Source organism: Acanthaster planci, linkage group LG05 (assembly GCF_054643075.1).
Source record: "Acanthaster planci isolate LZ-2023a linkage group LG05, COTS_SCS, whole genome shotgun sequence".
NCBI lineage: Eukaryota > Metazoa > Echinodermata > Asteroidea > Valvatida > Acanthasteridae > Acanthaster > Acanthaster planci.
In genome coordinates this window covers 15,024,423-15,047,674 of record NC_141781.1, presented here as the reverse complement: position 1 = coordinate 15,047,674, position 23,252 = coordinate 15,024,423, and the positions used below count along the sequence as shown (strand labels likewise).

General features: G+C 41.2%; 1 protein-coding gene across 13 annotated transcripts in view; it reads right to left on the bottom strand.

Annotated features, from left to right (window-relative positions):
• LOC110977278 (rho guanine nucleotide exchange factor 28-like) overlaps positions 1–23,252 on the bottom strand; it is a 132,995-nt gene that overhangs the window by 4,509 nt on the left and 105,234 nt on the right. For 11 of the 13 annotated variants that reach the window (XM_087137040.1, XM_087137041.1, XM_087137045.1 and 8 more), the window contains 21 exons: positions 21,821–21,874; positions 19,654–19,713; positions 18,187–18,325; positions 17,251–17,302; positions 17,051–17,103; positions 16,547–16,720; positions 15,068–15,193; positions 14,296–14,413; positions 13,334–13,392; positions 12,749–12,871; positions 11,761–11,928; positions 10,933–11,116; positions 10,223–10,306; positions 9,775–9,881; positions 9,324–9,402; positions 8,559–8,705; positions 6,967–7,157; positions 5,834–6,007; positions 5,677–5,711; positions 4,845–4,968; positions 2,568–3,240 (listed from right to left, as the gene is read on the bottom strand). In XM_087137040.1, the coding sequence (XP_086993166.1) occupies positions 2,572–3,240; positions 4,845–4,968; positions 5,677–5,711; positions 5,834–6,007; positions 6,967–7,157; positions 8,559–8,705; positions 9,324–9,402; positions 9,775–9,881; positions 10,223–10,306; positions 10,933–11,116; positions 11,761–11,928; positions 12,749–12,871; positions 13,334–13,392; positions 14,296–14,413; positions 15,068–15,193; positions 16,547–16,720; positions 17,051–17,103; positions 17,251–17,302; positions 18,187–18,325; positions 19,654–19,713; positions 21,821–21,874 (2,920 nt within the window). In that variant the 3' untranslated portion in view covers positions 2,568–2,571. The remainder of the gene's footprint in view (positions 1–2,567; positions 3,241–4,844; positions 4,969–5,676; positions 5,712–5,833; positions 6,008–6,966; positions 7,158–8,558; positions 8,706–9,323; positions 9,403–9,774; positions 9,882–10,222; positions 10,307–10,932; positions 11,117–11,760; positions 11,929–12,748; positions 12,872–13,333; positions 13,393–14,295; positions 14,414–15,067; positions 15,194–16,546; positions 16,721–17,050; positions 17,104–17,250; positions 17,303–18,186; positions 18,326–19,653; positions 19,714–21,820; positions 21,875–23,252) is intronic. The other 2 variants (XM_087137044.1, XM_087137047.1) reach the window with 2 other exon arrangements.

Below are 23,252 nucleotides of genomic sequence, written 5' to 3'. Positions count from 1 at the left end.
AAAAGCAAAAGAAAAAAGAAACAACTAAGACTGACTGACTACTTGAGTACCAGAGAGCAGTGATTGACAGCAGGGTACCAGTGTTTGTCTGCAAAAGACTACATGTCAATATTGAATCCAGAAGTTTAAGCTTATCCAATTTTCACTGTGTACATGGTGTAACCACAAATGCACATGGATCCTCAGCCATAAACTCGTTACTTATATGCGCAAATTCCAACTTCATCAACTGAGCCCAAAACCTGTCATCAAAAGTGGTTAACTGCCAAGTCTTTGGCCAAGGGAACACCACTTGGTATGGATTTTGACTTTGAGCACGTTAAGCCAACCAAAATAGTAGTTGTGCTTCAAATTACCCACCCCAACCTAGCAAATTGGGCCGACTCTAAATCTTTTTATTGAAAAAGAAATTTTAAAAAAGACACTGTTGCCGACCCTTGTGCTTATTTCAGGGGTGTGAAATCTCTGCTTTTTTGTGGAGTATGCTAAATTTCATTTCCGGTTTTGCACATGTACATTGCACATGTACAGTACGTGCATATAGTGATATGTATCTGTGTGGCTCAAAGCGCAAGCCTTATGTGTAAACAGCACCCTGGGACCATCCGGTCGTTGTGCTGTGATTGGCTGCAAATGAAACTTCAATACTCATATATCAGTGAGAATCATTACAGCCGTTCCTGCACAAGCAGAAGTAGTGACTAACAATCTCCACTGTAACTCACAGTTGCACACATTTCACTGTGAATTTACAGCTTGAAATGAGGTTAAAACATTTTTGCTTCCACGGGTAGCAGGTTTCATGACAACTGGTGCGAGGCACACAAAGTTATTGTGTCTTGCATCATCACGCCGGTTTTAACCACTTCGTGCCGGGGCATTTTTCAATGTTGAGGATGCTGGGCCGGCATGACTATCATTTTTTCCGTTTTCAAAATCCTTCAACAATTCATCATTCCATTTAACAGTCGTTTATAGCCACACAGAGTAATCTTCAGGCACTACTGTAAGTTGACAGGTGACCTTCATTGACACCCGAATATTTCAGCCAGGCCTGCAGCCTTGTAAACAGAGCTCAGATTGTGCGGTGTTATATAACTGTCTTTTGTTCACAAACCTGGCTCAGTGCACTGCTGACCTCTTTTCAATAGGGGCCAGATTAGCATGCAGCGGTGCTGTGTGGCTCATCGCTGCGGTGGTGGAGAGCTTTTGTCCCCGGTGGTAATCCGCTTGCTCTAAATACCCCAAACCCTGGTATACGGTTTCAAAATAACGCTGGATTATCACCACTTTTGAGAGTGAAAAATGCCGGTAATGCCCAGCAGCCTGGTCTTTTGTTCGGAGTACGGTCTTTTGTTACAGGGCCCTGTTTCCTTTGTCCGAGTTCGAAGACCCCGGCCCGATTTCGGAGTCCCTGGCTGGTAGTGGTTAAGGGCATCAGTTTGTATGAGCTTTTAAACAATTTTGGACATTAATTTAGCAAAATGTCAGTGCAACACAAATGTATAACTGTTTGAAGAGGCTCTGACTTGGATGCAACCTTTGACAAGATCGATCCTCAAGTTATGAATCCGCAGAAAAAAAAGTGGATGGAATACACTGTAGATGATCAAAATCACTTTTATTAAAAAAAAATTGAAAAATTCCCACCCTAAAATTTTGGACCCAAAAATGTAAAAAGAAAAAAAAAAGATATTCCCACCTACCAAACCTAGTTTTTCCCCAATGTAATAGGGAGCACAGCTTTTACTGTATTTGGCCTTATGCATATGTTTTGCCAAATGGCCTATCCATGGTCACCTCTCGGTGGTGCACCCCAGTATGAATCACTCCACTACAAACATCAACATTTAGTTATCCTTTCCATTTGGACAAATGAAAACCAAGACTTTACAACTACTTGGTATCAGTATACAGGTTGCCAGTTGTCATCTTTTTTTTGTTTATTCAACTTGAATGGGAATTATTCATTTATATAATCATTCCAGATCTATTACACTGCAAACACTGTGGTGTTAATTTTACACCCTTCAAATCTGGATCCAGTGCTGGCTAATATTAACTCCACAGGTGTTAAATTAATAGCAACTTTACACCACAGCATTAGCAGAGTGTGTCAAATGCAGGAAATAGCCGTAAGAAATCTCAACTCCAACTTCTGTCGTGGGCAAAAAGCTGTAGGAATTTCATCAGTTCAGTTTTCCAGCATTTGTTCCAGAAATGTGAAGGTCTGCTATAACATCACCAATGCCGGTGTTTGCTGTTGGCATTTATCAATAACTGTGTTCCATTTTTAACCGAGTGTGGAATGTGACAATGTATTGGTGCCTCCCAATGGATACATGATCACTTCATACTGGGGGGAAACTTCCAGTATTGATGGAATCACTCGGCCAGCTTTTATTCAGCAAAACTGCTAAGAGCCATTTCCTTGACTCAGTAGTGGCTCTGAATGCTAACACTGTTAAAACAGATTTCCTGAGTGTGTGGTAATTACAACCCTAACTTGTTAGAAAATACGATCAAGACTGTGCTTGAAAACATCTGGACACAGACTGCTGTCTCACCTCCTCAGAAAAATATGATGTTCTGCTCCTTGCCCTGCTTATTGTTCATTTTGCTGGATCCCTGGTTGGATTTGGAGGACCCCGTGGACATCCGGTTCCCATTGCGTGTCATTGCAGGGGATGAGCTCTTCGCTGACGAGGCAAGAGATGAGAGTTTTGTGGGGATCATCTGCTGAGGTTTGTTAGAGGAGGAAGAGGAGGGCTGGATGGAAGCCAACGAAGAGAGCTTCAAGGGGAGCTGCTGCTGGACCAGCCCGCTGGATCCCTGCAGCTCGTTGGTGGCACTCAGCAGGTGCTCCGGCACTGCATCCCGCCTCCTGCCGCCGACAGTCTTCTCTGGGGACAATGAGGAGGAGGATGACAAGACTGATGATGGTGGTTCACTGGGCGCTCTGCTGTCGCTCATCCCTCGGTGCTTCATGATGGACTTGGGGCTCTCAGCCTGTGCCCCATGACCAGCATGGGTGCTGTTCTCATTATAGGATATGTCTCCAAAGGCTATTCTCCTAAGGCTTTGGTCTGAGGCCTTCACACCACTAAAAGGAGGCTCATAGGGCTTCCCTTCCCCAACTGACTCTCGTTTACTCCTATCTTTGGTGTCAGGCGTCCTCCCTTTACCATCCTTAGAGTCCAGATTTTTATCTGAAGTTGTACTGCTGCTCCGTCCCTTGTCCTAGACAAATGTAATCAAAAATCTTTCACAATTAATCAAGAAACGTAATTGCTTGCTCACCCAATGCTGGGGGTTATTGTTTACAGTGCATAACACTCAATACGTATTTTACAGGTTAACTATATACATGTAAGAGCGGTAAGCAAATCCTGATTTGGAGTACACACATCAGTGATGCTATCTATAGTATCTCAAAAATTCTGATGCAGTAGTGAAACCCAGTGTGTATCAAGGTGGAGTTTGTTTCATGCATCATACTTTGCTCTTATGCCTATGCTGGCTATTGATAACGTGCTGGCTATTGATAACATGCTGGCTATTGATAACATGCTGGCTATTGATAACATGCTGGCTATTGATAACATGCTGGCTACTGATAACGTGCTGGCTATTGATAACATGTTGGCTATTGATAACATGTTGGCTATTGATAACATGCTGGCTATTGATAACATGCTGGCTATTGATAACATGCTGGCTATTGATAACATGTTGGCTATTGATAACGTGCTGGCTATTGATAACATGTTGGCTATTGATAACATGTTGGCTATTGATAACATGCTGGCTATTGATAACATGCTGGCTATTGATAACATGCTGGCTATTGATAACATGCTGGCTACTGATAACATGTTGGCTATTGATAACATGTTGGCTATTGATAACATGTTGGCTATTGATAACGTGCTGGCTATTGATAACGTGTTGGCTATTGATAACATGCTGGCTATTGATAACATGTTGGCTATTGATAACATGCTGGCTATTGATAACATGCTGGCTATTGATAACGTGCTGGCTATTGATAACGTGCTGGCTATTGATAACATGTTGGCTATTGATAACATGCTGGCTACTGATAACATGTTGGCTATTGATAACATGTTGGCTATTGATAACGTGCTGGCTATTGATAACATGTTGGCTATTGATAACATGCTGGCTACTGATAACATGCTGGCTACTGATAACACGTTGGCTATTGATAACATGCTGGCTATTGATAACATGCTGGCTACTGATAACGTGCTGGCTATTGATAACATGTTGGCTATTGATAACATGCTGGCTACTGATAACATGCTGGCTACTGATAACATGTTGGCTATTGATAACATGCTGGCTATTGATAACATGCTGGCTACTGACAACATGCTGGCTATTGATAACATGCTGAAGACTGTGATAGCAGAAGGGTAGCATACAAAAAAGAAATAACACTACCAATAATTTCACTCAGCAAAGTTTTGTGTCACTCTACAAAACCCTGAGATGAAGTAAAGCGGCCACAGCTTAAGAGTTCCATGGAAACACAGCGATGAATCGGTCCAACCATGGATATCACAGACCAGTGACTGGGGTTTTCAATTCTTGATCTGGGGTCTCAATCCAGCAACAGTCATGTCCTTAAGCAACCTTATTTACCCACACTTGCCTCTCTCCATTAAGACATTTATCCTGTGTGGGCCTTTATCGAAGAAATCTCACAGGAGAGAGAAACACGCTAAAAATAAAGCTGGAACACAGCTGTATGAAGAGCCACACGGGCTGAGGAACAACATGTTTAAAAGACATCCTAGGCATAAAAGTTCATTTCTTACCCCTCGTTTTGGTAGTGAGGCCAACCCTTGTGTACCCATGGAGTAAGCTTTAGCACGGGGCTTGGGAACAACTCCACCCAGTGATTCAATCCTCTTGTTCGCTTCCAGCAACTGTGATCTCATGCTGCCAGGGGGAGAACAGAATCAAGACATTGTCAAATGAAAGGTTTCTAAGACCTTTCTGAAACTCCCTACAAAGACTAGATAAACAGCTTATGAGGGTGTTACCATGCAAACAGACTGCACCCGATGTGGGAGTGGGTGGCCTGTTAATGGATGAACGCCCTTTAAAAGCACTGAGTATATTGATAATTGCATCCAACATGCCACACTTTATTTTTTCTTCCCTTTATGATTTAAATGGTGTAATTTTTGAATTCTAAAATGCACAGAAAGTATGACTCTATTGATTTCAAACTCCTTATTTGCAAATGCTTGAGTTTAACAGGCCTGTTAAAAAATGACATTTTCCCCACACGATTCTCTGATTTGTTGAGATAAGCTTGAAAGCATTCCCAGAGACACTTCAAAAGAAGCATGTTAGGGGACCCTCGGCCCAACTTTGTGCGCAATCTTCAGACACCGCTTTTTGAATTAAAGATAAATAACAATTCACATGATTAACATGACAACAGTAAGAATCCCAAAGCCTTGTGGTGACACTTCTTGAGCAAAGTAGGAAAAAAGTTGAGGAGAGCCATTCAAAGGCTTCACTACTTTGTTACACCAGTAAAAAAAGCAAAACCTTGCCAGCGCCCTCGGTCAAACAAACACCAAGAATACTACTTTTTAATATTTCTTTACAAAAAAATTTCTGAACTGTCATCCGTACCTTTCATAAGCCGTTTCTTTCTTGGATGTAATCGACTGTGGCAGGAAATAAAGGAAACTGACTTAATATCGGCAAGATCAACATTTATACCAGCTACCACATATGCTTGAATAATGACACACAGTTTGTGTCATGACTGATAAGTGTTGTCACTCACCAAGAGGGAGTTGAGATGTTTCAGGAGGTGGTTGACGCTAACTACATGGTCTGGTGTGACAGCAGTTTTATCGTCTTTCAACATGCCCTCTGGTATGTCCTCACTCGTGGAGCTGAAGCTGTCCACAGTCAGTCGGCTGGAGTTGTCTGAGAACCTGTCCTGACTCCCTGGCTCCTGTAAAAAAAATACATAACAGACCTCTCTCATGATACACTTTTATAAATATCACCAGGCTAAATGCCACTCTACACTCAGCACATATGCATTTGTGGTGTGACACCAGGAAGCAACTGAGGTGAAATTAAACACAATTATAATCTGTCCAACTATGTGAATTTGTGGTGTGAGTTTTTGCTTTGATATCACAGATTGAACAAACTTTTTTACAATAAAACTGAAGACTATTCAGCTCTGTGTCCATGAAGTAAAGAAGGAAAGATGTGATAGAAAGTTGCTGACTACTGTACAGGGCCACTTAATTACTTCAGTCTTATCACTGTCTCTGTTTTGGGATCTAAACTGTTTGCATATGTTTCCTTAATCACTACCAGCCGGGGACTCCGAAATCGGAGACGTACGGTTTATATGCGTGGCTGGGGTCTCCTAACTCGGACAAAGGGAACAGGGCCTTGTAACAAAAGACCGTACTCTGAACAAAAGACCAGACTATTGGCCATAACTGACATTTTTTCACTCTCAAAAATGGAGATAATCCAGCCTTGTTGTGAACAAAAGAGTGAGTGGATTTCCACTGGGGAAAAAAACGCTCCACCACCGCAGCGATGAGCCACACAGCACCGCTGCATGCTAATCTGGCCACTATTGAAAAGAGGTCAACAGTGCACTGAGCCAGGTTCGTGAACAAAAGAAAGTTACATAACACCGCACAATCTGGGCTCTTTTTACAAGGCTGCCGGCCTGGCTGAAATACTCAGGCATCAATAGATTTTGTCTGTCAGGCAAGAGCGGACACCAGACAGTCCTTCACGTGTTTGTAAGTGTCCAGTAAATAAAGATAGGAATTTTTAAGGAATTTTGAAAACACAAAAAAACAATAATTATCCCGGACCAGTGTCATCAACATTGATAACTGCCCCCAGCAGCAAGTGGTTAAGCCTGGATCTCTACTTTACCTTCCCATGCATGTGTAGCCTGTCCTGATAGCTATCAGACAACAGGTTAGGGTCAGAGCCTTGCTGAGCAGGGTGGTGACTGTCCGACTCATCCGTAAGCTTCCCCTCAGCCTTGGCCAAGTCAGGGAAGCTGTAACTGCGGTTGTCTGTCTCCCTGGTGCTGGCAACAAAACGCTTCTTGGCCACAGCACCTGCAGAGGATTCAGTAGAAGTTATAGTCTCCTTCAGTTCTTTCGTCCTGAATCCTGGAGGTTATCTCTAGGAGTGTTAGAAGAATCCAATACAGCAAAACAAGTGCAGCCTGCTGTATTCATCAGGCAGCATGGCAACGTCAGGAAATTCCCCTAAAATGCCCAGGAGTATAATTTGGTGTCTTTCCATTTAAAATACCTTACACAAGAAGTACAACACAAGAAAATCAAGATGTATTTTTTTTTTTTTTTTGCGTTGGGGAGATGTTAATTATATATAACGGGTTTGCCCTTACCCAACGTATATTTATAAGCACTGTATGCTCAGTGCTTGTCCGAGAGCTTGCGAAAAAAACCTCACAAGCTTACTCGGGTGGGACTCGAACCCACGACCTCCTGCTTACTAGTGCAGATGTCTTAACCACTCGACCACCGAGCTTGCCGGGGTCGGTTGGCCGGTCCAAGTCAAATGAAGCAGCGGGTACCGCGAACTATTATCAAGATGTATTTTTTTTTTTTTTTTTTTTGCGTTGGGGAGATGTTAATTATAAATAACGGGTTTGCCCTTACACAACGTATATTTGTAAGCACTGTATGCTCAGTGCTTGTCCGAGAGCTTGCGAAAAAAACCTCACAAGCTTACTCGGGTGGGACTCGAACCCACGACCTCCTGCTTACTAGTGCAGATGTCTTAACCACTCGACCACCGAACTTGCCGGGGTCGGCTGGCCGGTCCGAGTCAAATGAAGCAGCGGGTACCGCGAACTATTATCAAGATGTATTTTTTTTTTTGCGTTGGGGAGATGTTAATTATTTTTTGTACAATCTTGATAATAGTTCGCGGTACCCGCTGCTTCATTTGACTCGGACCGGCCAGCCGACCCCGGCAAGCTCGGTGGTCGAGTGGTTAAGACATCTGCACTAGTAAGCAGGAGGTCGTGGGTTCGAGTCCCACCCGAGTAAGCTTGTGAGGTTTTTTTCGCAAGCTCTCGGACAAGCACTGAGCATACAGTGCTTATAAATATACGTTGGGTAAGGGCAAACCCGTTATATATAATTAACAAGAAAATCAGCTAGTCTAAGCAAAAATTGTCAGCCTGAGTAGACTTCAACATCAAGCAAGGAAAGATATTTTTTAAAACATGGGCCAGACCTTGTGATTCTGCCCCCAGAGTAACTTGGTGTTAAGGTGTTACAAAGGACTGTCTTGTTGAACATGTAATGACAATGTTTCAACTACAAAAAATGTGTACACTGGGCTTTCATTTTGAAAAACTTTACTGCTACAAATTGATCTTGAGTTGGATTTTTTTTACCTCATATATTACTCTACCCTCCTAGTAACAGTACAGACTGAACTTGAAATGACGTCAAATATGACAGAGTTGACAAGCAACCAACCTTGCTGTTTGTCAAAGCCACCAAAGGTTTCAGCACGTTTTGGTAGGGCAGGGGCTTGGAATAAGCCGCTTTCTCGTTCACCAGCGCTGCTAGCACTACGAGTCAACCCCACCCCAGCACTGTAGACTGCTGTGGTAAGGCGATGTGCTGCAGGATAGATTAAGAAGTGACAGGCACTAGGTTGTCAGTCCTCAGTGAATGTACATATATGCTATCTGCCTTGAGCAGAAGCACCTCCCCCTATCAGTCGAAAAGAGCCATGTTGGTAGGGAGTGTTCATTTTGTTGGTAGCGACTCAATGGTAACTATACATTTCATGGTTATTTGTGAACCAGTGAAGAGTTGTTCCCGCTGTTGCAAGGAAAACAACAAGAAAACTGTGCCCTCTCTTGGTCCCGCTCAGAGCTCATAGGTTATTCTGCCACAATAAAACAACTATTCCACATCCAAAAGCTTAGAAGTAGATAAATTTAATCAGCAAGTAAAATTCTCTGCTGCCCTGAAACCTTTTAAGTCATAAATCAAAATAAAGCTATCATTAAAGGCACATTGAAATTCTCAATTCCAAAATGTTTATTTTTTTTAATGTTGTCTCCCAAATGCACTGAATCTTTCCTAAAAGATAATTTGCCACAATAATTTCATTTGTTTCAAGAATAATGAATACATTTTGAATTAGCCCCGTTACTAAGGGGACTGACTCCCAATACAATGTATAGTGCATTATCGTACCACACACAGACAAACAGATGAGCAAAGACTAACCTTCAGCAATGGCAGCCAACAGAATCTGTTTAGCTTCCTGCATCTGAGCGTCGCTATCAACTATCACAGATGATTTCAACTAAATCACAACAAAATCAGGTATTATTGGTTTTATTTTACTTTACACTTTATTCCTACAATATTTGTGTTATGCATATTGGATCACTGGACATTCTTTACACAGTGACCTTTGATTTAACATACTACATTGTATGTCATTCCATTTCTTCCCCCCCCCCATTTTTCTAGACCAACTTTGGCAAACAAACTTGAATGTTCAGCAACCTCAGTTTGGGCCGACCTAGGCCAGGCACCAAAGGATTATTGTGTTTGCATCCTGCTTTCTTTACAGCTTGTAAAAGTTGTGACTATAGGTTTGTACACTGGTTTTGTTTTGCAAGCTGGAATTTCAATGGTCTTTTTGTCCAAGGCTTTCAGAATATGTACATACGGTTCCCAAGGCATCATCTTTGCTGAGTGTGTCCTTCAATTCCTCTACTAGCTTAGCTTTCTCCTCCATGATCTCATTCAACTGGTTGTCCTTCTCTTGCATTTGTTCTGAAAACAAAGTCAACAAACAAAATCAACCATTTCTGTTTGTCTTATTCCTTCACGACACTCAACACCTTAGGTTCAGTTTGAGAACTAAACGAAGCCAATGGTTATTTTGAGAGAGAACACGAACAAATACGCCATTTTAAGAACCTATTCTCATCGATGCACTGTATCAGAAAGTGGCCTATAACATGGTAAGTTACTGTTCATCATCACTGCCAGGCCCTAATCCAAGAACAACCCAAGAGGCAAAGTGGCTTGGCTGGCCTAGTTGGCCTAAGCCACAGTCTCTTCTGGAAGGCCAAGACCACTGCCTGTAATAACTACTGCAATGTTGCTCCTACCAAGCAGTTTCTTGATCTTAGCGGCTCTTGCCTCTGCAGCACGCTTCTCTTCATCTGTCTCTGCATCTTCTCCTACACCTTCATCTGAAATCACAAGAAGATTGAAACCAAATCATTTATCCTGGGTAATTCTGCACAGATCGTCCAAGTCCAGCCTGTTTGAGCTGTGGTATGAATGTGGACTGCTTTTTCTCCACGAGGGATCAATTTCTAGCTCTGCTGTTTGCAACATTCAACACTAAAGATCATCACTGTGTGTTTAAAGCAGTAACACAGATATGCCATGGTTACTGTGACAGCTTAGACCCCTTAACTAGAGGATGTATGCATGCACAAATTTCCTATTGACTTGTTAAACATGAAACTTGTTACCAAAGAGTTTTCTGCTTTCTTAAAGATTCTCACAGTAAGCACAGCCACCCAACAGGGCCAAAATCTTTCCAGCCAGGAATAGATAGTCACATTCCGAGCAAATTGGTTGTGTTCTAGTTAGCGGTTTTCACCAAATGAACTGAGCAGTATAAACTCTAGGGAGCTGAGATGATTTTGAAATGCTTTACGTGCCTAACTAGCAAAAGTTATTAGTAACTTGGCATCTTGAGTTCAATGATAATGTCAAGACTGATTTCAGTGACAGTGATAAAATATCTAGGAGTACTTCCAATTCATTTGTATTGAAACCTCATCACTCTCCTTCCCAAATGACTCACCTTCATCAGGACAGTCATGGATGGCCTGTTCCAGGATTTCCTTCCAACGTTTTCTTTTTTCTGGAGTGTCACAGTTGACCTCATACATCTCAGGTGCAATCTTGTTGGGACTGATCAGGTACATGCTGCACTTGTCAATGGCCACATCCCGCACCATAAGCTTGTACAGGTTGATCACAGGTGGCTGGAGAAGAGGTTAACAGGTAACAGGTCAATAATTCAAGGTCCAAGGGTTAAATATAAGCAGGCCTACAGTCAAGACAGTAGGCTCACTGACAGATCGAGGGGATACTATAATATAAGTAACAGCTGTACTTGTATAAGAAACCGTCCCATGTACTACTACCTGGACAGGTAAATGCTGAAGCTGATGAAATCTAGACTAGAGCACGAAGACAGTCTTATCATCCATGAGGGTCATGCACTAGATTAGTAATGTTAAACAAACCCAGGGAACTTATTGTGGAAGACTAGGAAGTTGCCTGCCTTTTTCTATTTTGTTTCATGGTGAAGACTTTGGCTGCCCTCTACAGAAATCAGTATTATTATAAAAAGTGAAAATACACAGCATCTGCATTTGACGTGTTTTTCCCTATTTCAATTAAAAACACACACACACACATGTGTATTTGCCTGCAACTAGGGACCCCCTATTGTTCCTCTTTTGTTTGTACTTTAACTTTTTTAGAAGACCACCGATATGTTTTGTACACAGTTATCAATCGGGGACCCTCTGTCAATTGGGACCTTATTGTTTTCTATTGTTCAGGGTCCCCAACTGAATGCAGAAACAAACTCACACGCACAAAACCAGTGTAGAAATGATACCTTGTTATCCTGGGAGGCAAAGGTGTATTTCTGGTTGTTTTCCTGAAGGAAGATGATGACATCGCTGAGCACAACGGCAACGACTTCCGTCAGCCGTCCCCTAGCTGACTTCCACTTCAGCTCCCCTTCATGCCTCAGCTTTCGATTGCTGGACAACAGGTCTGATTTCTGAGGATGCAAGAAGTAGGTGTCACAGAGTTATCACATCTCAGAGACTTCAAACACAGATGAATTAGGTCACATCACTTTTTGGTGGGGGGAGGGAGTGTTACGGTTTCTGACACATAATTGGGGGTTCGAATCCACCAACTGGCCCCAGGTTGTGGCCTTGGGAAAGCCGCTTCACTTCTACTTGCCTTTCTCCAACTTGGGCTATACATGTGCACCAACAGTAGATGACAAATGACACACAATGGACTCTCATCTCACCCAGGGGGAAATAGAAATATTCACAGCTGTCTCATGCCACTGAAACAGGAGATTAAGCACCAGCCAGATGGGCCATATTGGTTCATGACAGACTATATGATATGAACATCACTCAAGTACGTAGTTGGAATATGTCTAGCCTGTTAACATTACAGAGCCTGACATTTTTAGTTGTGTAGCATTAAGCAACCGCTATAGTGAAACATGACAATGGGATGTTCACACAAAAAACTTCTCCATAAAATTCAAACATGCTTCCTACGTGCTGAAACTAGCTTCGCTGTGTCTACCTCACCCCAAAGATTCTTCCAAATTCATCAGAAGTTGGGGAGTATTTGGCTGAGTTAGAGAACACAAAGCCCAGCCACTATGAACTTACATAGGCTTGATGGCCACTGAAAGCTCAGTCAACAGAGGTAGTTGCAGATGATCAAAAAAACCTTTTTTGAAAAAAATGCTTAGTAACCAGTTATGCCAGCCCCAATATCACCGTTTATACCACCTGGTTCTAAACATGAACTCATTCCTTCCTTGTTTGTGTTTTTGCAGCCTGCCTCACCTTGAATTTCTTGCCACTTTTCAGGATGCCCGTGGACCTAGCCTCCAGCTTGTTATAGATTTCCATCAGTCTCTGGTGTCGCTCGTACTCTTTGACCTGAACATTCACATCTTGGCATATGTTCTACAAACACGTGGGCAGAGACAGTTCCAAAATGAGGACACACACTGAGTAACAAAACAAACCCCAAGCAAACAAACCCTCTCCAACCCCTCTCGCAACCAAATAAGCCTCGCCTCTTCATATTCTGCAATTATGAGAGAAATACAGAAATGCAACAAAGACTGGGCAGAAGGGAGTACATTGTCAACTAATTGATTTCTGAGGCATACTGCACGACCTGGAACTAAACCACCTCCAGCAGACTTTATCAGTGACCAGAATTAGGGAGTCATCACTAGAGTAGCATCTCATTCTGAGTGAGTTGTACACATGCGATAAATCTTTCTTTGACTAAAAGGGTGCTCTGATTGGCCAAAATACAAGTACAACTTTCAGAAGGCAATGATACAATGCATGCGCGAGTGAGATGTCGCCCCAGAATTGGTGTCTCATTAGTCCACAGCAAATCTCATGTACACTCACTTTGACAAGCTGCAATGCTTTCTGGAGGTTTGGGATTTCACTTTTGTCCACTTTGGTACCTGTGGAAAATGACATTGAATCAACTTGTGCAGAACCTGGTGGTTCATAAATCAATTACAAAAGGTGAAGGATAAATAATGAGAATGCAGTAAGTACATCACAGTATGGATGTTGGCAAATATTGTTGAAATTTCGTACTGACAAAGGAAAAGATTGTCAGAACTGAGTCCTGGAATCTAATTGCTGGAAAGAAACTTCTTGTTGCTGATCCTGAATAAACCTGATCACTCATCCTACTACCAAAATGATGAATTGACATTAACCACTTCCTGTGGGGGTGACCGGTTTTGGACACATACATGTAGGCTTTATACACGAAGCCAGGGAGCCCGAAAGCAGACCAAAGAGCTGGGCCTTATAACAAAAGACCGTACTCCAAACAAATGACTGAACTTCTGGGAATTGCAAACATTTTTTCAGTTGTCAATAGCAGAGGAAATCCGTCACTGTTTTGAAAGATTATACCACTTTTGTGATGAGTAATACAATGCCGTCGCACGCTTATCTGGCTCCTATTGAAAAGACGCCCGCGCACTGTGCCTGTTTCGGAACAAAAGTAGCTTATGTAACACGGCACAATCGGGGCTCTTTTTACCAGGCTGCAGGCCTAGCTGAAGTACTCGGGCATCAATAGATGTTGTCTGTTAGATAAGAGTAGCCACCAGACAGTCATTTGTGTGGGTGTAAACGTCCAGTAAATGTACAGTACTTGGGATTTTTTGAAGAGTTTTGAAATGGAAAATTTTGAAAATCTCCCGGTTTTACGACATGCAACCAGCAGCAAGTGGTTAAATTCAATGTCCAGCAAGTCAAGCCTCTAAGTACATTATGAGTCCTGCTTCAGAGTTAATCTTTGGTTTTTAGTCCCTGACAGAAATCTATCTCCAATCAGAATTCCTTACCTTTGGAAGGTTTGATAATGGCTCCTATAAGTAGATGGTACTTGGTGAGTCTGTTAGTAACACTCAGTATGCACTCTGGAATGGACCACCGTCTGCAAAGGGCATTGGTACTACATTTCTGGGGAAACAATATATGAGTCAGACAAACCAAACAGTTATTGAGAGTTCAAATTTCAATTCATTGTTACTGATTAAGATCCAACATTGATGCACCTACTTAAAAGAAATATTGCAAGAAATTTTTCCTGCTGAGTAGAACTCAGTTAAAACCTGTCATAAGTAGTGTTCATCACTTGACATAATGACAGGTGAACCTGATGTTGCTAATCAGAACGTTTCTGTACACTCAATGAAATTGGCTCCTATGATGAAATTAAACAAATTCAGAAGTTTTTATCAGCTGAGATGTAATTTTGGTATCAAGTTTCCTTGATGTTATCCTGGTTGCTTGGAACAAGTTATTTTGAAGTTGGAAACAATCAACAGGGATGCAACAAATTGTTCACAACTTCATTAAGAGCATTCCTGGCAGGAAAAATTCATCCGAAAGACAAAAGATGATGTTTAAACCACAGATCAGTACATTTTCATCAAAGTAAATTGTATTAAAATACTCGTAACTTACACAAAAATGAAAGGACTCAGCTATGTCCAACCAAAAATGCAGAACACAAGTGCCAAAAAATCTGGCTAAAATTTACTGACAAAAATTTGTCAGGCACACCAAAAGGCACTTCAAATTGCCATTATGGATGTGTGGATGTTGACTTACCTTAATAAATGCCTGGAACTTCCTGTCTGTCTTATACAACTCCTTATAGAGTGCTACAGCCTCAATCTGCCGACTGCACAGGAAGGCATAGGCTTCCATCATTCGCTTCCCGTTCTCTTTGTCAAACTGGCCAGAAAATTCAACCAGATGAAAAGAAAAGGGTAAGAATAGTGTTGCAGCTTATGTGAAGAGGAAACTTTTCCATGAAGACAAGAGGGATAGGAAATGTCAATCTTTGTAAAAACTGGCAGACACTGAGCTGCGGTAGTGAACAGCCAGTAGTACTAGTGCAGTGAATGCAGTGATTACTACCTGTCCATAAAAATCAAGACATTTTCAGGGACTCTTCCTCCACATACTCATTTCATACTCAATGATTTGGGCCATTCACACAGTATGTTTCATATTTGTTAACTGTACAAATTCTGTAAAATACCATCAAGACAAATAACATTTGTAAATGGTGTTTAATATTGAAATATCTGGAGAAATACCACTCATGAATTAAGATATACGGGTGTCAGGTTGTCGTAGTGCTTCTTTCCTTGCCTTCTACCTCTGCGGTCCAGGTTTGATTCTAGGCTCGGCAGACATGAGGATTGGGTTTTCAGTCCCTACCCAATTTCATGGGTTTTACCCAAAATATTCTTCTGGGGTTTTCCTTCCACCTCTAAAACTGTATCTGCTTCTCACTGTCTCCTAGATACAGGTTTCTTCAGGCTTACGAGTTCAGTGCCGAGGGCACTTTTGGGGAATCCTTGGTGTCATTACCAGAAAGACTATAAAGACTATAAAGATATGCAGATGAAAAGCCAAGCACAAGGTCAGACAAACGTATTTCTTCAGGGCAATCGCTTGCACACATGGGCCTCCACAATGGAAGTGCACGATATATGTACTGAGTGCTTTACTGTAAACAGGCAGAGGAAAACTGAAGAAACTACAGCCTCTTCACATGTGAGGACTTGGCCTGAGTACAGGGGCATGAAGATGACATTAAAGAGACCTTTACTAAAATTTGTTTGGCACTTGTAAATGGGTCATTCCATGAAGTTCGGGCACAGTTTGTGACGGCGTCCCTTGTTACATCGGTAACCTTTATTGCCCTTTATTTTCACATTACAACAGATTAAGTCATTATTGTTCTGCAAAGATGAAGCACGCCACTACAAGAACCTAGCAAGATTTAGAACAATGTCAATTCAGAATCAACGTGCAGGGAAAAAAGATGTTTATTTTCACTGATGTAACAAGGGACGCCGTCACAAACTGCGCCCGAACTTTGTGGAATGACCCAAATCTCAAGGCACATTTACACAAACGGAATATCATGAAGAACTAATACGGTACTGAAGTAAAGTGGACTGCACATGGACACAGGCTCAGCTTCTTTTGACTATGTGCACTGAGACTCTATCTTCAAGGATTCTGCCTCTGTAATCCATGACAGATTTGAGATGTCCATTTTTGAGAGCCTACCTGATTGACCAAGACATCACCTATCGTTTCTACCGGTTGACCGGTCCTCTGTTTGGCCTGCAAGGCCTCGTTGAACTGGACAGCAATCTGCACCAGCTCTTCCAGGGAGGGGAAGACTTTGTTGATGATGGTCTGGTCCATCTTCAGCTCATTCTGCATCCCAAAGCTGAAAATCTGTCGAGGAGGAGAAAACCTTAAGATTTCTCATAACAGTGACTCACATCAGTCAGGCATCAGCAGAAAAATTGTCATTCCCAACATTTCAAAAAGAAAACAAAACACTATCCACCTCAATATGGATCACACACATTCCAGCAACAGCGCTCAAACCTTTTGGGGGGGTGCAAACAATTCATTTTTTATAAATCTAAGAGTGTTCAACAGGAAACTGTAATTCCAACCATTCTGGGGTCAGATATCAGATAGTTGGGTATCCATTATAGCCATACACATCCAAGGTTTGTGTGTGGTTAGGGTTGCATATGATACTCCAATCATACTTACCTTTTGCATGATCTTCAGTGTTCTCATATGGTGCTTTTCAGTTTTAATGAATTCTGCACATTAACAAATCAAACAAACATGTTGATTAGGCTTAAAATTACAGCACAGGAAACATGTTTGTGTGAGAGCATAAAACCACTGCATAAAAGTAGAACTATACCCAAAATGAGCAAATAAATGGCCAGAAGAAAAGAACTTACCAAATATCACATCCTGTCGTTTGATTTCTTTGTGACTCATCTTTTTCAAAACCTATGAATAATATACCAATAGTAAATGATCAAAATAAATATGGAAAGGAAAATATTGGAAAAAAGGAAAATTGGTCTCTCTCAAGAACTAGTCCATGTAATTTACACCTAAGATGGTCTGCAGGGTTCCTGATAGGTTTGCTGAGCAGGATTAATGACGAAAGGCCACAAACCTTCTGTTGTAGGATGTGCGTCAAGTTTCAGTCCTTCTTTGTTATTAACCACTACCAGCCGGGGACTCCGAAATCGGAGCCGTATGGTTTATATGTGTGGCCGGGGTCTCCGAACTCGGACAAAGGAAACAGGGCCCTGTGACAAAAGACCGTACTCCGAACAAAAGACCAGGCTGCTGGGCATGACCGGCATTTTTCACTCTCAAAAGTGGTGATAATCCAGCGTTATTTTGAAACCGTATACCAGGGTTTGGGGTATTTAGAGCAAGCGGATTACCACCGGGGACAAAAGCTCTCCACCACCGCAGCGATGAGCCACACAGCACCGCTGCATGCTAATCTGGCCCCTATTGAAAAGAGGTCAGCAGTGCACTGAGCCAGGTTCGTGAACAAAAGACAGTTGTATAACACCGCACTATCTGGGCTCTGTTTACAAGGCTGCAGGCCTGGCTGAAAAATTCGGGCGTCCATGAAGGTCACCTGTCAACTTAGAGTAGTGCCTGAAGATTACTCTGTGTGGCTATAAACGACTGTTAAATGGAATGATGAATTGTTGAAGGATTTTGAAAACGGAAAAAAATGATAGTCATGCCGGCCCAGCATCCTCAACATTGCAAAATGCCCCGGCACGAAGTGGTTAATAATGACCAAACAAGTGAGTTGCAAATTTACTTCTGGTCTCTGTGGAGCATTGTTCGTTTGCTTGACGTACCTTCTTCTCTGCTGTAACACTCCAAGATTCTGGCTCCGTTCCTCTCGAGACCAGATCCTCATCCTCATCAAATTCCAGAGTTACAGCTGAGACTTCATCTAACGACTCCATGGACATAGAGATGTTGTTGTTGCTGAGGCTACAGGGTAAACCAAACACAGGAGTTCCATCGTAACTCCATTCAGTATCCTTTACCATTGTGATAATTTTTGCAATTAAACTCATGGAATTGCATGGGATTTGATGAATACGGGATTGTTATGAACTAGCAACTGTAGTTCAACATGGGCACGATGGTCCAATCCAAATTTTGTTTTAAGTACAATGAATATACCATATCTCATTTCACAATGCTGAGTTAACATGCTTCAGACAAGTTCCAAGCAACAAGATTTACAAAGGGAGAAAAATGCTGAAATGCTGACTTTCAACCAACTCAGCAGATTGATTTTTTCAATAGCTCGATGACATTTAAGGAAGCCAAATTTCGCTTCTGACTTGTCTACCTTGAAAGTTTACCAAAAGTAGTCTTCTGTTATGCCACTGAATCATATAATACATACATATGAAGTGTGGACAAAATTCAAATAATGTCATGATAAAGATTGCTCTCAAATCTCTACAAAAACAATACGCTAATGCATTGGGGGGGTTATTGCATATCTATACCAAACATGTTATTTCTATAAAGTTAGCATCAACACCTGTTGAGTGATTATAGATTAATTCACTCCACACATTTACATGTAGGTTAATATCAAGCACTGCGAGTTGAATCAACAGCAGTTACTTCTGATACACATCAGCATCACGTGGATCCACACGTGATGCTACCATTAGAGGACCATCAGGAGTGTCAGACATTAATGATCCACACATACACGTAGGGCAGATCCATTTGCCTTTAAATAACTTCAACTGATCTGTGAGAAAAAAAAAACATCCAAAATTCACTACTACATGTATATGTATGTTTCCTGGAGCAGATACAAATTAGAGGACAACCAAGAGGGTACCTGCTCTCTAGAGTGGACCCAAAACAATGCACTTAGTCAACTTGACAAGACTAGAAATCATCCACTAACAGTCACATGTATCAACTGAATTCACTTCTGTAAACTTGTCTCCATACATTGAATGCATCCACTAACATGTGGATATCTATGTCTCACATCACTGCTGGAGACTTTATCATATTACACTACAAAATTTACTAATCGAACGAAAAAAATTATCCAACAGCTATCAGCCATTAAAATAACACAGCTATTCAACCTTTGATGCATCTACATCAGATACTGCTAAAGCACCGCACTGGTCTTGACTATTAGTCTTTAACTACTTTCTAGTTTCTCTTTTATGGAAAGCCTGATAAGACCCCTCCAAATATCAATGTGTGTTCACTCGACTACCGTATCTCACGAATCCATGCAAATCTCGGCCTCCAGTGATTGGCTCTTTCCTTACCTACTGGGCTTAGACGTGCTATCTGTGGATTCCTCAATTTCTTCACTTTCCTCAATTGTCCTGTAATGGGAAATTCTCTCTCAAGTTACTGACAGACCCACGCAAAGTACAGGCATCATAGCCAAACTGTACAATTTGTGCATGGCGCCCAGGTACACTGTACATGCACTTGCATCTCAAGTTGTCCATCGTCAAACACTTATTTCCTGCTAACATTCAGATGCAAGGGATGGCTGGCAAACAAATCTGAACACTACACCTCAGATACAAATCTCATGCATCATCAAAACATCATCTACGCTTTTTCTGATTTGTAGGATGTCAAATTGTGGTTATTACACTGTTAAAAGTTAGACTGGCTTCAAAACGTTAATCGGCTCAAAACAATAGGGCATAAAGTAATGAAAAGAATATGCAATGAAAACAAAGGCTCCTGTCATAACAAATATCACTGGCAGCAAAGTTCACCATGAATTCTATTAGCCGTTTTAAAAGTTGTAAAAGAGAAATCTAGACATTAGTATTTTGACTACCTTAATATTGAATAACTCCAATTTTTTTTGAAGAAAAACAAATCTAGAATGAACAAGTATGAATTGAACACACATGAAATTTTATGAATACAATCCTAAGAGGTAAGATGGAATTTAGCATATGAAAAAAGCGGTATCTATTGCTTGATTACAACAATGCAGCTTATTCTGCAAATACAGCAAAGAATGCTGTCTTTTGTTATGAAGAAATAAGCCAGCCTTAGTTGAAAATCTTCATTGACTAGAGGCACTTAAGAGTTCATTCAAAAAATATTTAACTCAGAAAATCTTGTGCAACTTAAGCTTTGAAACAAGTTCACACAATGCCTACAGTTTAAGACAAATGACCTGTTTGCATACATTCTGTCTTTTCCGTAATAAATTCTCAACTCAAAAAACTTAATGCAATACAATTACTGAAACTGACTACTTCTCCAGGCTAAAAATATTCCATAAAAAAAAAGAAGAAAAGCTAAAATCGGTCGGAAAAAGCACCATGCACAGATGCATTCTACTTGCAAATGGAATCGAAATTGGATGTTGTGCACGTGGGATCAAATTTATACATTTAAGGAGAGAGGTGCGTGAAACTTCTCATGCAAATAACGAATGCATTCTTTTACTAATGTCTTGATCATCAACATGCAATTAAAAAAAAATGTTTGAAGAGGACTAACTGAATTGTGCAATTTCCCTTTCCCCCGATAATTTTAAAATTACAGTGAAACTACAACTTTTGTAGAATTCTAACAAAAGGCAGGCAATAGTTCTCCTTGCCAACATGTACCCCACACATCTAAACTTGGTGCTCTGAAATACCATCAGGCTTGAATAATATATTATGCCAATAACTGCACAAGGATTTCCCTTTTTCCTGGGGTAAAACTGAAACTTTTACTTCGAATACACCCAAGGTTTGCAACAAAATACGTGACAGAAGGCTGAGAAGAGGAACGAATGTGTGATTTCTCAGGTAAAGCAAGAAAGTCTCCCAACCCAGTCAGTTCTTAAACACTTGTATTAGTCTGAAAGGCTTTTGGACATCTAGGAGCAACTGGCTCCGGTACATAGATGATGCATATAAATGCCAACTATTAAAGCATTTAACAGCCTTAACAGTCTTTGCCAATGTCCCAAATAATGGCTTTGTTTCTGAGTACGGGTGTGTCTTGCGCTCAACAACCATTTGGGATCTTTCACTGGAGGATCCAGGTGAGAAGACTTCCCAAAATGTTTGTTTGGATTGTAGGTGTTTAGAGATCTGTGCAAAGACTGACTGATAGTGATACGGAACTACTTTGCAAGAGCCTGAGAGGACTTCAATCACCAGAGGGCAAGAGTGTATACACGGTGGACAGGCATACTACATGCTTTTATGCTTGTTTAACTGCAAGGGCTTGTAGACATCAAGCTTCAGAAGGATTAATTGATTGCTTGAAAGATTACTTTAGACAGAAAAACCACTTACATGTAATTCTTGTCAAATAAATTTTGTGACAGCTGAGCTGAGAGGCAATACTGATTTTGTACAATGACTTTTGTCTGTACTATCGTGGTTGTATTTCAAGTCCCAATCTCAGCCTTCTTTGAAGCTCAAAAGAATGCTTAGCAGGTAGGGGGCTGCAGTCACTTACTTGACCCCTAACTTTACAGCCACACGATGCCAATGCCAACGTCCAGTGTCCGTACTGGTGTCCAGGTGTGCACAGGGCAAATGAGTGTGGTCACATGATAACACGGTTAAGTTTGACAGGATTAGCAAACAAGAATATGTTACAGAAAAACCCCCCTCCCATTGCACTGGGCTTTGTGTCAACGGTTATGATTGAATGCCTACTAAAATTACGACTCAAATTACATATGAACATGTGAAAATGGATGTGCAAATGAGAATATGAACAGCAGCAACATGAACGGATCCCATTTGAGTCCGTCACGTTCTGTCAGGCACACATTGTCTACTGACCTCCTATCCAAACAGTGATATGCACAATGTATAACTACTGTTATTTTCACATCTTAGGGCCAGTTCAAACTTCAGGCGAATGTGAAGCAAATACCATCCATAGCAATTTTTTCTTGAGTTGAAATGAGTCCATCTTTTGCAAAGTCATGGCAGGAATTGATCTGATGCCATAAAATCCCATTAATGTCTGATTTCATGGTAAGTTGGAAACGGCCTTGAGAGTGTGAACTTTTCAACTGTCCATACGAGATTAACATTGAGCAACATTTTATGAGTCTGTTCTGCCTAGCAGCAGATGTGCACTCACAAATGGGATTCAGTCAAGAAATGCAGGAGGGCGAACTGTAAGAACACACAAAACTCACTGCAACTACCCACATCATCACATCACTGCTTGCCATCACAAGATTTTGTGACTTCACAAAAGCTAACACCGGAATGAGTCAGTTCAGTATTCCCAAAATGCAGGGTCACTTGAGAACAAAGCACCTGATGTCATGCCGGTTCAAACCTATTTCAGTTCATGGGCGGATTTGTCAGACTGATGCTGTCAAATGACACTTGACACACTTCATTTTGGGCATGTGTTGTCAGAATACTGAACTTTCTCACTAACGCCTTGATTTCACCACACTTCAATCTTGTTAAAATACATTTTGCACTGCAAAGCACTTAACATTGCACATAGGGGGAGTTATGAAAATTCTAAATCACAATGACAAATTTAAGATAAAAGTTTCATGTTCATATTTGCTGGAGTCAATGAAATATCCGTGGAGGAAGTTGAGATTTGTTTCCCTAATGCTTGCTATTTTCGTGCAATGTTCCCTTTGTCCACACCTTCCAGGGCCTCTTCCAGCGCAGCACTGCCTCACTATATCCAATCATAAAAAGTCTGAGAAATGTCCAAGTATCCAAATAAACAGAAGAATCCTATATTTTGTTTTTAGTCTTTTTTGTTTGCAATAATGGGATGCAAACAAGACAATAAAAAGAGTATAGACACAGATTTCAGAGTAGTGGCATAAGCCGTCAGGATGAAATACTGGCCAGATTCTGTACTCAATGCAGTGATGTGGAGCGCACTGTACATGTACTTG